Source organism: Euphorbia lathyris, chromosome 1 (assembly GCF_963576675.1).
Source record: "Euphorbia lathyris chromosome 1, ddEupLath1.1, whole genome shotgun sequence".
In the NCBI taxonomy this organism is placed as follows: domain Eukaryota; kingdom Viridiplantae; phylum Streptophyta; class Magnoliopsida; order Malpighiales; family Euphorbiaceae; genus Euphorbia; species Euphorbia lathyris.
Genome location: NC_088910.1, coordinates 111,982,627 through 111,995,080, shown reverse-complemented (window position 1 = coordinate 111,995,080; position 12,454 = coordinate 111,982,627). Strand labels below are relative to the sequence as shown.

At 38.9% G+C, this 12,454-nt stretch overlaps 1 protein-coding gene across 1 annotated transcript; it reads right to left on the bottom strand.

The window, feature by feature from the left end:
• Positions 1 to 4,539: 4,539 nt before the first annotated feature.
• LOC136210640 (uncharacterized) lies at positions 4,540 to 9,790 on the bottom strand. Its single transcript, XM_066002000.1, has 4 exons — positions 9,254 to 9,790; positions 7,771 to 8,007; positions 7,469 to 7,686; positions 4,540 to 5,092 (listed from the first exon to the last, which is right to left on the bottom strand). Exons 1-4 carry the CDS (start codon positions 9,530 to 9,532, stop codon positions 4,918 to 4,920), a joined length of 909 nt encoding a protein of 302 aa, XP_065858072.1. The 5' UTR covers positions 9,533 to 9,790; the 3' UTR covers positions 4,540 to 4,917.
• Positions 9,791 to 12,454: the final 2,664 nt, after the last annotated feature.

The window sequence follows — 12,454 nt, the reverse complement described above, 5'->3', positions numbered from 1 at the left end:
CATAGGCAAGCGGGGAAATGAATCACAGGTACCATACTTAGTGAGAAGTTAGATATGGAGAATCGGGTGTACCGTCCAAGCCACATCATTTGGGAGATTGAAAAATTATTTTCAATCAACCTATCCTATATGCAAGCTTGGAAAGCAAGATGTTGGGCGATAGATAGCACGAGTGGTTCACCTGAAGAATCGTACATATTGTTACCTGACTATTGTGAGACACTGAAATTTGTTAATCCAGGTACGGTGACACATATTGAAACTGGCGATGAAGATCATTTCAAATTCTTCTTCATGGTTATAGGTGCTTCAATCCGGGGTTTTAACGCACATATTCGCCCCGTTATATGTGTAGATGGAACACACTTAAAGGTTAAATATGGCAGAGTACTTTATGTTGCAGTTGGAAAGGATGGTAATAATCAAATTTATCCAATTGCATTCGGAATTGGTCCGAATGAATGTAATGAATCATGGGCTTATTTCTTCACCAGGTTGAAAGAATGTATTGGTGATGTTGAAGACCTAGTCATAATATCAGACAGGAATAAGAGCATTGATTATGCAGTCAATATGGTGTATCCAAATGCGGTACATGGAAGTTGTGCTCAGCATTTGAAACAGAATGTGAAGGCTAAATTTGGGGGCGGAAAAAAGTTAGACATAGCGTATTGGCAAGTTGCAAAAGCCTGGCGGACCTCTGATTTTCAGGAAAGATTTGCCAGACTTCGTAGTATATGTCCAGGGGCAGCGGACTACCTAAAGGAAGCTCGGAGAGAGAAATGGACACGTGCGTACTTTTGCGCACGTCGGTATAACATTATGACGACAAACATATCAGAATCATTCAACGCGAGAATGGGAGATGGTAGACGTCTACCGATCACATTGTTGGTTGAGTATATAAGGACAATCCTCCAAGCATGGTTTCATGAGAGACGCACAAAAGCAGGTTTGATATTAGGACCTTATTCCTAGTATAAGGTACTAAGAGTTCCTATATGCTAATATATGAAAAATGTTTTTGCAGGAGAACGGGAGACATATTTGTCCGCATTTTATAACAAGAAGATGCATAAACATGTCAATAAGTCAGTTCGGTGTTCATATAAGCCCATTGATGCTCACAATTTTGAAATCGCCGATCGAGGTAAGGGTGGAATAGTGAATTTGCGCGCGGGAACATGCACGTGTAGGAAATGGAAATTGTCACAGTTTCCATGCAGACATGTATGTAAGATTGCATCAATGCATCGATTAAAGAATGCATATGCGTGGGTGCATCGTTACTACAAAAATGAGACTGTACGATTGTCATACATTGAGACAATGAAGGCATTTTCATCATTATCAGTCTCAGATTCATTGCCATCCTCTACATCAGCATATCCTCCTTCATATGTACCCAATCCCTCATGTCCCTCCTTTTCCATGCCTTCATCCTCTTGCTCCTCTTGCCCCTTTTCCACCTCTTTCCCCTTTGCAACCTCTTTCCCCTTCTCCTCCTCTTTCCCCTTCTCCTCCTCTTGCCCCTTTTCCAAATCGGTAAACACTTGTTCATAATTACACGGCAGACCATCCACATGGTTTACTAGATGTTGATACCATGAGCTTTCTTTCTCCCTGTCTTCAGCTGTAACTTGCGTGGCATTTGGTTTTATACCCGACTAAAAATAAACAAGTCAGTCAGATGTATAGCATAATAGTGACACATATAGGCACAATGATTGGTCAACTTACTTCAAAAAAGGCTAGAACTTTGGGCAATTTAGCGATACCGGTCTTTTTCCATCGTATCCATCGTGGGATGCGAGTGCCTTTCTTGTCATACCATGCGTGGGTGGCATCCCATACTTTGAACAGCCAAGCCTGCAACAAAGTGCCAATTCATTATTTATGCCTATTACCAACATTTCTAGTATATAGAGTATACACACATCATACCTGAAATACGTGTGCAAAACCATATAGGTTGTATGAGACACGATTAGTCCTGAAACGATCCCTATGAGCACACAACTGATCAATTCGATCTTTTCCACCAATTATCTCATTAACAAGAGACCTGTAGGTCACATCCCAGGCCACAACACCCCGCGGGAACTCGTTAAACAATGTTGGAAATTCAGCAAGTTCCAAAACCCAAGGAAGAGCATGTTTCGTGGCAGTGTTATCCAACACACAGCCAATGACAAAGTACAACATGGCAAATGAAACTGCATCCTGATCAGATTCATTCTTCCAAACAGTTTGCAGCATAATTGTGTCCACGTCTTTAAAGGTTGGTGTAGGGATGGCTGGAAAAAACTTATTCCTAAATCTATATGGCTTATTTATCGCACTAAACCTTTCGATAAATGCTTCCATGTCTCCAAACCGTAACCCACTTAGGAGTCCAAACTCCCAATCCCCAAATCTTAACGCAACACCTCTAACTTTGAAGCAAAGCTCCCTAGATTTGAGGTCTTCACGTATGATCTCCCTTGTTAAAAGGGTATGACAGAGGACTCCGGCAAATACTGTATTGGTCATATCCAAATACTGCCCGAAGCAACTCTTCCTAAATAGATCTACTTGGTTTGGTGTTAACACCTCCTTTATATGTTTTGCTGCGTCTAGGTTACACCTAACTGTGGTGACGCTTTCCGTTCCAAATGCTCATCTCTCTTCCTTTTGTCTACACGATCATGCTGAAATTTATTGTAGACATATCATCAGGGAACATGCAATTAAGCTAATTATAACGTTGAGCTAGAATGAGCTAACGTATGCTAAAATAAGAGAGTTATCGACAATTAGATCGTTGATATGAATGTTCTATCGACATTAGATCGTCGATATGAATGTTCTATCGACATTTGAACGTCGATATGAATGTTCTATCGGCCATTAGGCTGTCTATATCTATGTATTCTCTACAATTAGGTTGCTGATAGAACATACATATCGACACACTTCAACCAAACCGAATGACTTCCTAACGCCAGACGAACCCGGATAAACCCTAACACCAGAAGAAGTAAACGAAACGAAACGAAACGAAATATTCCTTCTCAAACACAGCAAATGTACATACAATACAAGAGAGAATCGCAAATGTAAAGTCAAGTTATTTACCCTCTTTTTCGTCCTTCCTTCTGAATTCGATTCGTTGTCTGAGCTTCGTGTTCTCGCCATGTCCACTCGAAGTAACAGAGATTTGCCGGATGAAATGTACAGAATCGGGCAATGAATCGTCGGAAAGTTAGAGAGAGGAATAGCAGGGTGTTAGGTTAGAGAGATTCGAATGTTAAAGAGCGGGGAGCGGAGTGTTAGAAATGAGGGCAAGGTTGGAATTTTGTTAATGAAATGTGTTAGTTTTGGTGAGTTTTTCAAAATGAATTAGAAAAGAAAATTAGTCCCTTAAAAGGTGCTAGTTTTATAATTGTCCCAAATATTAATTCACTAAAGCTTTAATGAGAAATTAAAAGGCTTTTGTATTACCTCATTCAATCTTACACTCACAGATCCAATTATGTTTCTTTTCGTTTTTTTTTCTAAATCACCCTGAACCAAAACGACATCGATTTGTTTCAGGATGCTTTAAAAATAAAATAAAATGGACTCATCTCCTTCTTCAAAAGAGCTTCTACGATTGCTAAGGGCTCCAGCCATGGCAGACAATGGAGTCTGTAGGAACCACCCCTGGGGACCGGAGGGCCAGCCAATCCTCTATAACTTCCTTGGCTTCCCCCTATAGTGTAGAGAGGGGGGCTAATTTCTGGCAGAGGCATACCCTAGCCTGAGCAGCGCTTCTCCCCTACCCCCAAACTTAGAGCTGGTAGAAAATACCTTACGACATCATTGTCACGAGAATTTGAATTTGAACAAGCGCAGTACTCCAAATGGAGTATCTCCAATAATAAGTTGATTCAATTATTGAGTTTAAATTAAATAATATGCTAAACAACTTTGTGTTAATTGATTAGAAAAAAGATAGTAGTAATTAAAGAGAAAAAAAAAAAAAAGCAAAGTTGGGTGATTTTATTCCATTTTATGTCAGGTTTTAATTGGTGACCATGGTGCATAATTAGTAAGCGCAAAGTTAAATCACTATGAATGTAATTTATCAAAGTTAATCCAATTCTTTTTTTCTTTTTCCTTGTCATTTTTCTTTAAACATGTGGAATAGAATTTGATAAAAATCAATCTCTGCACATATGGAAATGCCAATGGAGCACAGAGCTTTTCACACCGTCACAATTGTTGAAACTAACCACATCAATTGGCAGCTTATAGTTTTCACTTTGAAAATGTTTCAAACAGGGCATCAAAAGTTTCAGGAAAGTGATTTAACCCAACCTATAAAATAGCACCTCCACCGTGCAACTATAGCTCTGAGCTTGAAACTGAACTGGTATCATTTTAACTTCAACGTTTGTAAAATGGTGCAATTACAACCGCACAAGTTCCAGCAATCCAATAGTCCATGATCTATTAAAAGGTTAGCAAGCTCGTGAATTCAATTTACAGAGAAGAAACTTGCATTCACCAGTGGCATACACTTCAAAAAATATATATTAGCTACACAAGTGAACAAGATTTCATTGTAATTTCATTTACAATCAACAAATTTGCCCTGCCTTGCTTGCAACTTCCCAATATAGAAACATCAAACATATACATACTTAGGATTTGATATAGAAAATAGTGTGAAAAAACAAGTGGCTCTCTCTCTATAGTCTTGCACTATGTTAGATGTTTCTTCTCTTCCACATTTTCTGTATATTTCACAATTGACTTGTTCAAGCAATGACGCTTGCTTGCTTTCACGGATAAAGTTGTTCGATAAAATAAAACTTCATCCTCTCCAATTCAGCTTATATGTGATACTGACAGCAGATTTGTGTTTGAACAAATCTAAAACTATACCAGAATCTATTCCAATTGTGGATCATCTTGCAATACCTTAAGCTGTCTTTTAGCGTATACTGTAAAGATAATTGTGGTAGCCACTGTTCCACAAAAACCAATCACATTGAATAGAATTTGAGGAGCTGAAAGTGAATGCTGATCGTTCGAAGCATCTGCCAACGCCTCTATTAGGATCCCACTGCAATATATCAAAGCACGTGTTCAACAACCGCTCCAATGTGTATATATGTATTGCTTAAGAACCATATTCAAGAATCAATTTGATAGATGAATGTGCATACTACAGCCTGTGACATAGTCAAACTCACCTGCTGAGCCCGCATATTAGTTATGACCAGACAAAGGCTTGTGACGCGAGGATTGGGGACGGGGATCTCATATCATCACAAAATTAGAGTGACAGACAAAATGCCAATGGAACAATGTTAAACATCTGGATTAATGAAGCTCCCTATGGCATTAAGGTTTGGTAGGCATTCAGCATTCTAGACATTGTTATACAACAATATCAAGCTCGTCTGAAGGATGCTAAGTTCCCAAAAGCACACACACAAACACAAGTGTCCATGCCGCAGCAATGGTCACAGGCAAAAACTCCTAGGATACATATATCGGGTCTCATGCAGCCATCTGGTTAGCAGCGACAAAGTGTAGTGCTAAGAGATGCAGCTCAAGAAAAAAGCCATTCACTAGCAGTGTAGAGAGAGGGTAAACAAGGAGATGTAATTTATTAAGAAATACGAGGCTCAAAAAGCAGGTTATTTACAAGAATTAATGACATTGGTATGCAAGGCATTTTTGGTGTGAAAGAAGACATCAGGTGATCAAGTGGGAAAAATGATATTGAGGGGCCGTAGTTATGAAAGGCTAAGGGGGTCCTGAAGCCTCGGCCCAAGGTGCAAGCACAGGCCTGAGTGACACAAGGCGCACTAAAAGAATAAAAATATACAAAACCATAAAAAGATTATTCAAAATATAAGAAATGAAAAATTCTAAAAACAAAATGCAATAAATACTAAATCATGACAATATTCTTCATCATAGATTCTAACATGCAATGAACACCATATTCTTCAACTAAGTAGTACTCGTAGTTATTAAACGCACATTGCGCACTTAGACGCCAGGGGCTTGCAGCCTTGCTACATGGCGGACGGCGATGGCACTCGCCATAGCGCCACAAGGCGCACTTACAAAAATAAAAATTATAAGACTATAGAACTAAAATATAAATGCAATGAATACTTTGTATTTTCCCCTTCTAAAAAGTGCACCTATGTTACAGAGGCGCACCTTTGGCAACTGCACAATGGCGCCCCTGGCGCGCGCCAGGGCAACTGCGTCTGCCATTCAGGGTGTTAAGGCACTAAGCACTGCGCCTGGCACGCCATGCGCCTTTCGCGCGCCATTAATAACTATGGTAGTACTCCCTCCGTTTCAAAATAGATGACATTTTAGGAGAATGTACAAGAACTAAGAAATGTAATTAAATGGTTTACTACTTTAACTAAAAACTTTGTTACCTTTATATTAATTGCATCCACTAATTAATGAATCACTTATAAAGGCAACTTAAATGAAGGAATATTTGGTAAAAATCAATTTATGTGTATAGATTAAATCAAAATGTTATGTATGAAACAAAAACCTTTTTCTAGAAAGTCATCTATTTTGAAATGGAGGGAGTAAATCCTAAGTTGACTAATAGTTACTTCTGATCAACAGTCTCCAAATTCATCAATCATCTCTCTCCTCATCTCCAACATCATCAAATTCTTCTTCAAGGATATGATTCTCTTCATCCTCATCATCCTCATTTACAAAGTAGTTTAGTTTCCGGTTGTGAATTTGCATCTCTTCAAAGTCTTTCTTTATTTTTTCAATGTTTCTTTTGGACACTAGATATGTCTAATCCCATGGTGGAGATTAAAACCCTAAAGAAAACCCACGTGGCATATAGGCGCCCCATGGCCAGGCACACAAAGACACGCCTTGCCAAGGCGACAGTGCAAGCCTTTGGTGGTGCTAAGGCGCTCGACCAAGTGCCTTTTGCACCTGGAGCCTTAACCACGCCTTTAACAACTATATGAGGGGGAAATGCTACTCTCTCTAACAACTATTTGTTCAATGATCAGTCACCTTGATACAAAAAAGGTTTTCAAGTGAAGTTAGGTTATAGTATAGGCTTCCTCAATCCTTTAGGGATTGTAAATTCTTGCAATATCATAGTTTGCTGGGATGGAACATTGACTATGAAGACAATTTGGAGAGTTTTAACGTTTAATCAGGTGACAGCGGAGGGTAACACCAAAAGACACAATAAGCAACAAGAATTCAGATGCATATTCATCCCGAAAAGGAATTGGCAAGAAAGCTGTATGGGTGTGACATTAAGTACATGTGACAACAAACAATGAAGTAAGCATCCACCACAAAAAGAGTCAGGCAAACATCAATAAGATGACAGAAACATGTATTACGAGGCATAAGTAGAACCACATGCATATAATTTTTTCTTTTCTGAAAAGGGCATTTGGGGGTTGAGAGCTCTTACGTGTAGATCGCAACAAAAATTTCTGGCACCATTCCGACCAATGAGCCTAAGATGTAAGGTCCATACTTAACATGTGTGGCAACAGCACAGTAGTTATATAAAATATATGGAAATGGAGAAATCCTGATCAATGCTACTGCTCGAAACTGATGAAACCAATTTCCTTCACCAGCTGCTCTCAAAATGGCAGCTTTCTTTGGATAATTTTCTAACCACCCCTGCATTAATTATTATAGAACTACATTACATGCAGAAAAAAAAAATTACATGATTAAAAACAAACTGTAGGACAAATTCCATACTCGAATCTTATGAAGGAACAAAGAGCCAATGCAATACGGAAGCGATACACCCACAGCTGTTGCAGAGATGATCAATAAAAATCCAAAGCCATAACCAAATGTCATCCCAGCTACCCACATAGAAGGTGTAGACGGCAGAAGTACAGTAGGAAACAATGCCACAGAAGCAAAGACCATAACTGCCAGCACTGGGGTGCTAAAAGTAGTCGTCTCCCAGTTTATGATAGGAATAACCTCCTGAAAATTAACTAGTCAGGCAGAGACAAGTTTTAAATATTCATGAACATTCAACAAACGGTACAAATTTTCTAGCATTTTTGGCTGGTTTAGAGCAATGGTTTTACTGTGAGTTTCATAAAAAGGGCGGCCCGGTCGCACTACGTGTCCCCGCTTAGCGAGGGTCCGGGGAGGGGTCCCACCACAAGGGTGTACTGGGGGCAAGCCTTGGCGCAACGGTAAACGTTGTTGTCGTGTGACCAAGAGGTCACGGGTTCGAGTCTGAGGAGCGGCCTCTTGCCAAATAAATTGGCAGGGGAAGGAAATTTAAAGTACATTCAGGCACAATTAACATTAGCATTATGATAATATTCCTAAAGCAATATGCATAAGTGTTCAAACACCAATTCCATATTGAAAGTATAGCACCAGAAAATCGCTAAAGGTCATTCAGCTCAGATGAAGTAAATGCTGAAGATCACAAACTTTAGACAAACTATTAGAGGGAAATATTCATATACTGATATAGCTGATACAGAGATTATAAATGGCATGTTAAAACATGTAATTAATACCTATAACAACTGACTAATTTCTGGAAAAAAAACACATGATTTCTATCCCTTACAATACAACATTTTTTCCATCATTAGGAAAAGACTATAAATATGATGTTGGTGTTCTGCATTAACCATTCAGCTATTGAGATAACAACTACCCATATATGGAACTTACGGAACAAAAGTCTATTAGAGCTTTAATAATAATGATTGTCCATCATTAGGGTTGGTAACAGAGTATAACATTATCCTTGGTTCTATACACATTGAAACACTAATCAACACGAAAAAAGTACATCAAATCAAGCAAACTTAAATCAAACCAAGAACTGAGAGTGCACATATGAACCCTGAGCATACATGTAAATTCAGCTATACAATAACAATTTTAACAGAACATTCAATTCGATTATCATCTCTCTACAAGTTTCTACCTGAACAAACTGGAAAATTTAGTATGCCAAACCACCGCGAAAAAACCCAGAAAAGCACCATGAAAACAAAATTCGTAAAAGCGGACAATGTTCGAATCAGCCGAACCACCAAGCAAGGATATTAAGGAAAAACCCAATTCAAGAAAAGCAGTAATCAGTATAAGGCATCCCAGAAAAATTACGAATTGGACAAACAAAATCAATGAACTGAAATCGCAAAATATGCTTGGAAACCATAATAAAAACATTGAAAAGAATTGAGAAAAAGCAAACCTTGTCCATGAAATAGGGGGCGACCCATTTAAGAACAACAGCAGCTAACAATCCCAAACAAGTAAACAAGAAAGCCAACTTAAACCAATACCAAACAACAGAACCTCTCCATCTCCATAGACATAAACTAGACCCTTCTGAAACCCCAATTAACCCACCTTCCTCCGCATCACATTCGCTCAATTCGACATAATCCCCTTTGGTATCATACACAATATTATTTTCATCCTCCATTTTCAATATCAGCTCCGGTCCTGTACTGTCATCATGAAAAGTCATTCGATCAAAACGAAAACCCTAAAAAAAAGCGAGAAAAATTTGCAACTTTCTGTTTGGCTCCTGAGAAAACCAGAGAGAGAAAATCTCAATGCATGGTCATTCAGGGGAGCCAAAAAGAAGAGAAAAGCCGATGACTGGTAGATGCAGAACAGACATCAACAAAGCATTAAAGAAGCGAATCCGGGAATTAAAATAAAATAAAAAAAATTATCGGAAGGGAATTAAAAAAATTAAAATATCAAAAGAAAACTCCTTTGATAGACCCTATAAATAGACTATCCGTTAATAATATTCGTTACTGTTAATACAAAGATTCCGCAAGCGAAACGGTGCCGTATTTTTCGACCTTTACCAAATTATCAGTTATAATCTGTATTTTTCGGGCAGAAGGAAGCGATGCCGTTTAGGTATCTGTTACTAACGTGGCGTGGAGGGAGAACAAGTGGTGGGTGACGTGGAGTGGAGATAGAGTGGTGTGTTCTGTTATCGTGACTTCACCGCCACGTGAAGGATCGGCTTTTTATGTGAGGAACTGAGTCAGTACCGAGTTAAGAATGTGTTTGTTTAACGTCGGTATTTATTTACTGTATTAGCGAAGGTGACACTGACAGCAGAAAATAAAACACCGCATGTTGTAATAGCCTAATAGGTTAAAATTTGTAGGGTTGCTTTTTCCTGCTTGACGCGGGTTTCTGCGGACAAATCCACCAGGATATGACACGTGTGATGTACAACTAGCTGGCATCCTCTTTTAGTATCCCAAAAGTTTATTCCTCTTTTTCCGCTCTCTCATTTTTTAGACTGTACTATTTAAAAAATACATTATTAGATTTTTAAATTTTATTTTCGTTCATTGTTAGAGACTAATTTTTAATTTTGTACTGTTAACTACTAGCTTTAAATCCATACATCACACACATACATCACACACTATATGTTTTTTTAGTAAAAATTCATTAAAAAAATCTACTTAATCAATATTAGTATTAACGAGACGGTAATATCTTTCGGAATAACAACTCATAATCAATCCATCATAATCAGTCTGATAAATAAAAAAATAAAAAATACTGGCATAAGAAATAACTTTTCTGACTGCAGAATGAATCATTCTATTCGCTAGCTTAGAAAAAAATGATACTGAAAATGCATTACTTTGTATAATTTCTTTACAATCCTCTATCAAGTCTCCAAATGTCGAAACGTCTGGTGCTACCTATTTACTTTATCTACTATCTCCTTCGCATTTGTCTCGAAAGTGGTTGTCTCAATATTCTGTCCCTTGACCCATTTTAGGCTTTCCCTCGTCACATATACTTTCACCATTCGTGTTTTGTACGCTCCGTCTATCTTGTCCATTGCTCCTGCCATAAATTTCTCATCCTCGTCCCTAACCACTGCTCCCCACCCACTATATTTTTATGCTTGAAACAGTATGCCGTCTATGTTAATTTTAAACCAGCACCACACAGGACGTTGCTACTGGACCTGCCGGCTTTGTTGCTGCCGTCTTGCACAGTTCCGTTGTTGGCTGCCCAGAATTCCGCCCCTACTGGTCTGTCCGCCTCCTGCTTCACAGGTTGTCGCCGCCTCCCTATTTCGCCCCTCTTCATTAACTCCTTGTTGGTCCGACGAACTGCTGCCATCCTCCCCTAGCCGACATAGCCCCTTCAGAAAACCTGATCTCTTCCTCGCCCCTTCCCTGGTTTCGTTTTGCAAATCCAAACCACTATTATTCCCACCTTCTCCATTTTCCATTCTCCCTCATGTTCTCCTCTTCACCTCTTCACCTCTATGTTCCTTTGCCTGCTGTCATTCCACAATAAATTTCATGACTCGTCTGTAACTTTCTGCAGCACTAACTGGGTCATTTTACCACATGATGGTATTTCTGTTCTTCCATATAGTATATACAATGCTGATTATAATGATCAAAGAGTCACTATCCACCGACCTGCACATAAATTCAATCCACTCCATCAAATCATCATAATTTCCAACAGGTTCAACCATCCTTCGCCTCCTTCTATACTGAGACTGCAAACGGACAAGCACAAAATAGGTGTCAACTATATTCCACATCAATTTCACACACTACACAGTTATTAGGTATGTTAATGTGTTGTGACCTTAAGAGTGATCATAGTGGTAAACATTTAGAGCATAACTTCTACATAAACAATTTGACCCTTGGTGGAATCGATAAATCCCACATTCTACTCCAAGCCACTTCTGATATATCTCCCCGCTTTTGTTCTTCTAAGACCCTGTACTCAGTTTTGACCGAATATTGCCAATTTTTTGTATGCTTCCATATCAACCTATCAGGAATATTTCGAAATGGTACAATAATTTTGCTAATCTCCTCTACCTCATGTCCTAAGAAAAGCTCCTCTAATTTACCCATATCCCACACCCTTGACCCTTCCATAAACAATTCATTTACCATCATCCCTTCCCTTCATTGCACTCCTCTTCCTTCTCATAATCTCTGATTGAAACCTTATACCCATTGATCCTCCAGACTCTAATTCGCTCCCCATTTCCCACCCTCCATTTTACCCCTCTTCTCACTACTTCGATCGACTTCCACACTCCTCTCCAAATAAAACTAGCAATTTTGAAGACAAGATAGACTCATTAGGGAAATATTTAGCTTTGAACATGCAACTCACTAATGATTGAGAATTTCCAACCCTGCTTACCTAATAAGGATAGATTAAACATCTTCAGGTCCATATACCCTAACCCACCTTTCTTCTTACATGTACACAACTTCTCCCACCCAAACCAATGAATATTCTTGCTGACATCCTCCTTTTTGCCCACCAAAACGAATTCATCATACGTTGCAGTTCCTCACAAATAAACCTAGGTAACAAAATACACTCATACAAAGTTGGTAGTGCATGGGCTACCGTT

What these genes read in the sequence shown, in the direction of transcription:
- LOC136210640 (XM_066002000.1), bottom strand. Translation starts at nt 9,532, where the DNA reads ATGACTTTTCATGATGACAGTACAGGACCGGAGCTGATATTGAAAATG. An exon ending in CCCCCTATTTCATGGACAAG is followed by an intron (nt 8,008 to 9,253) that starts GTTTGCTTTTTC and finishes GTTAATTTTCAG; the next exon opens with GAGGTTATTCCTATCATAAA. An exon ending in TGTTCCTTCATAAGATTCGA is followed by an intron (nt 7,687 to 7,770) that starts GTATGGAATTTG and finishes TAATTAATGCAG; the next exon opens with GGGTGGTTAGAAAATTATCC.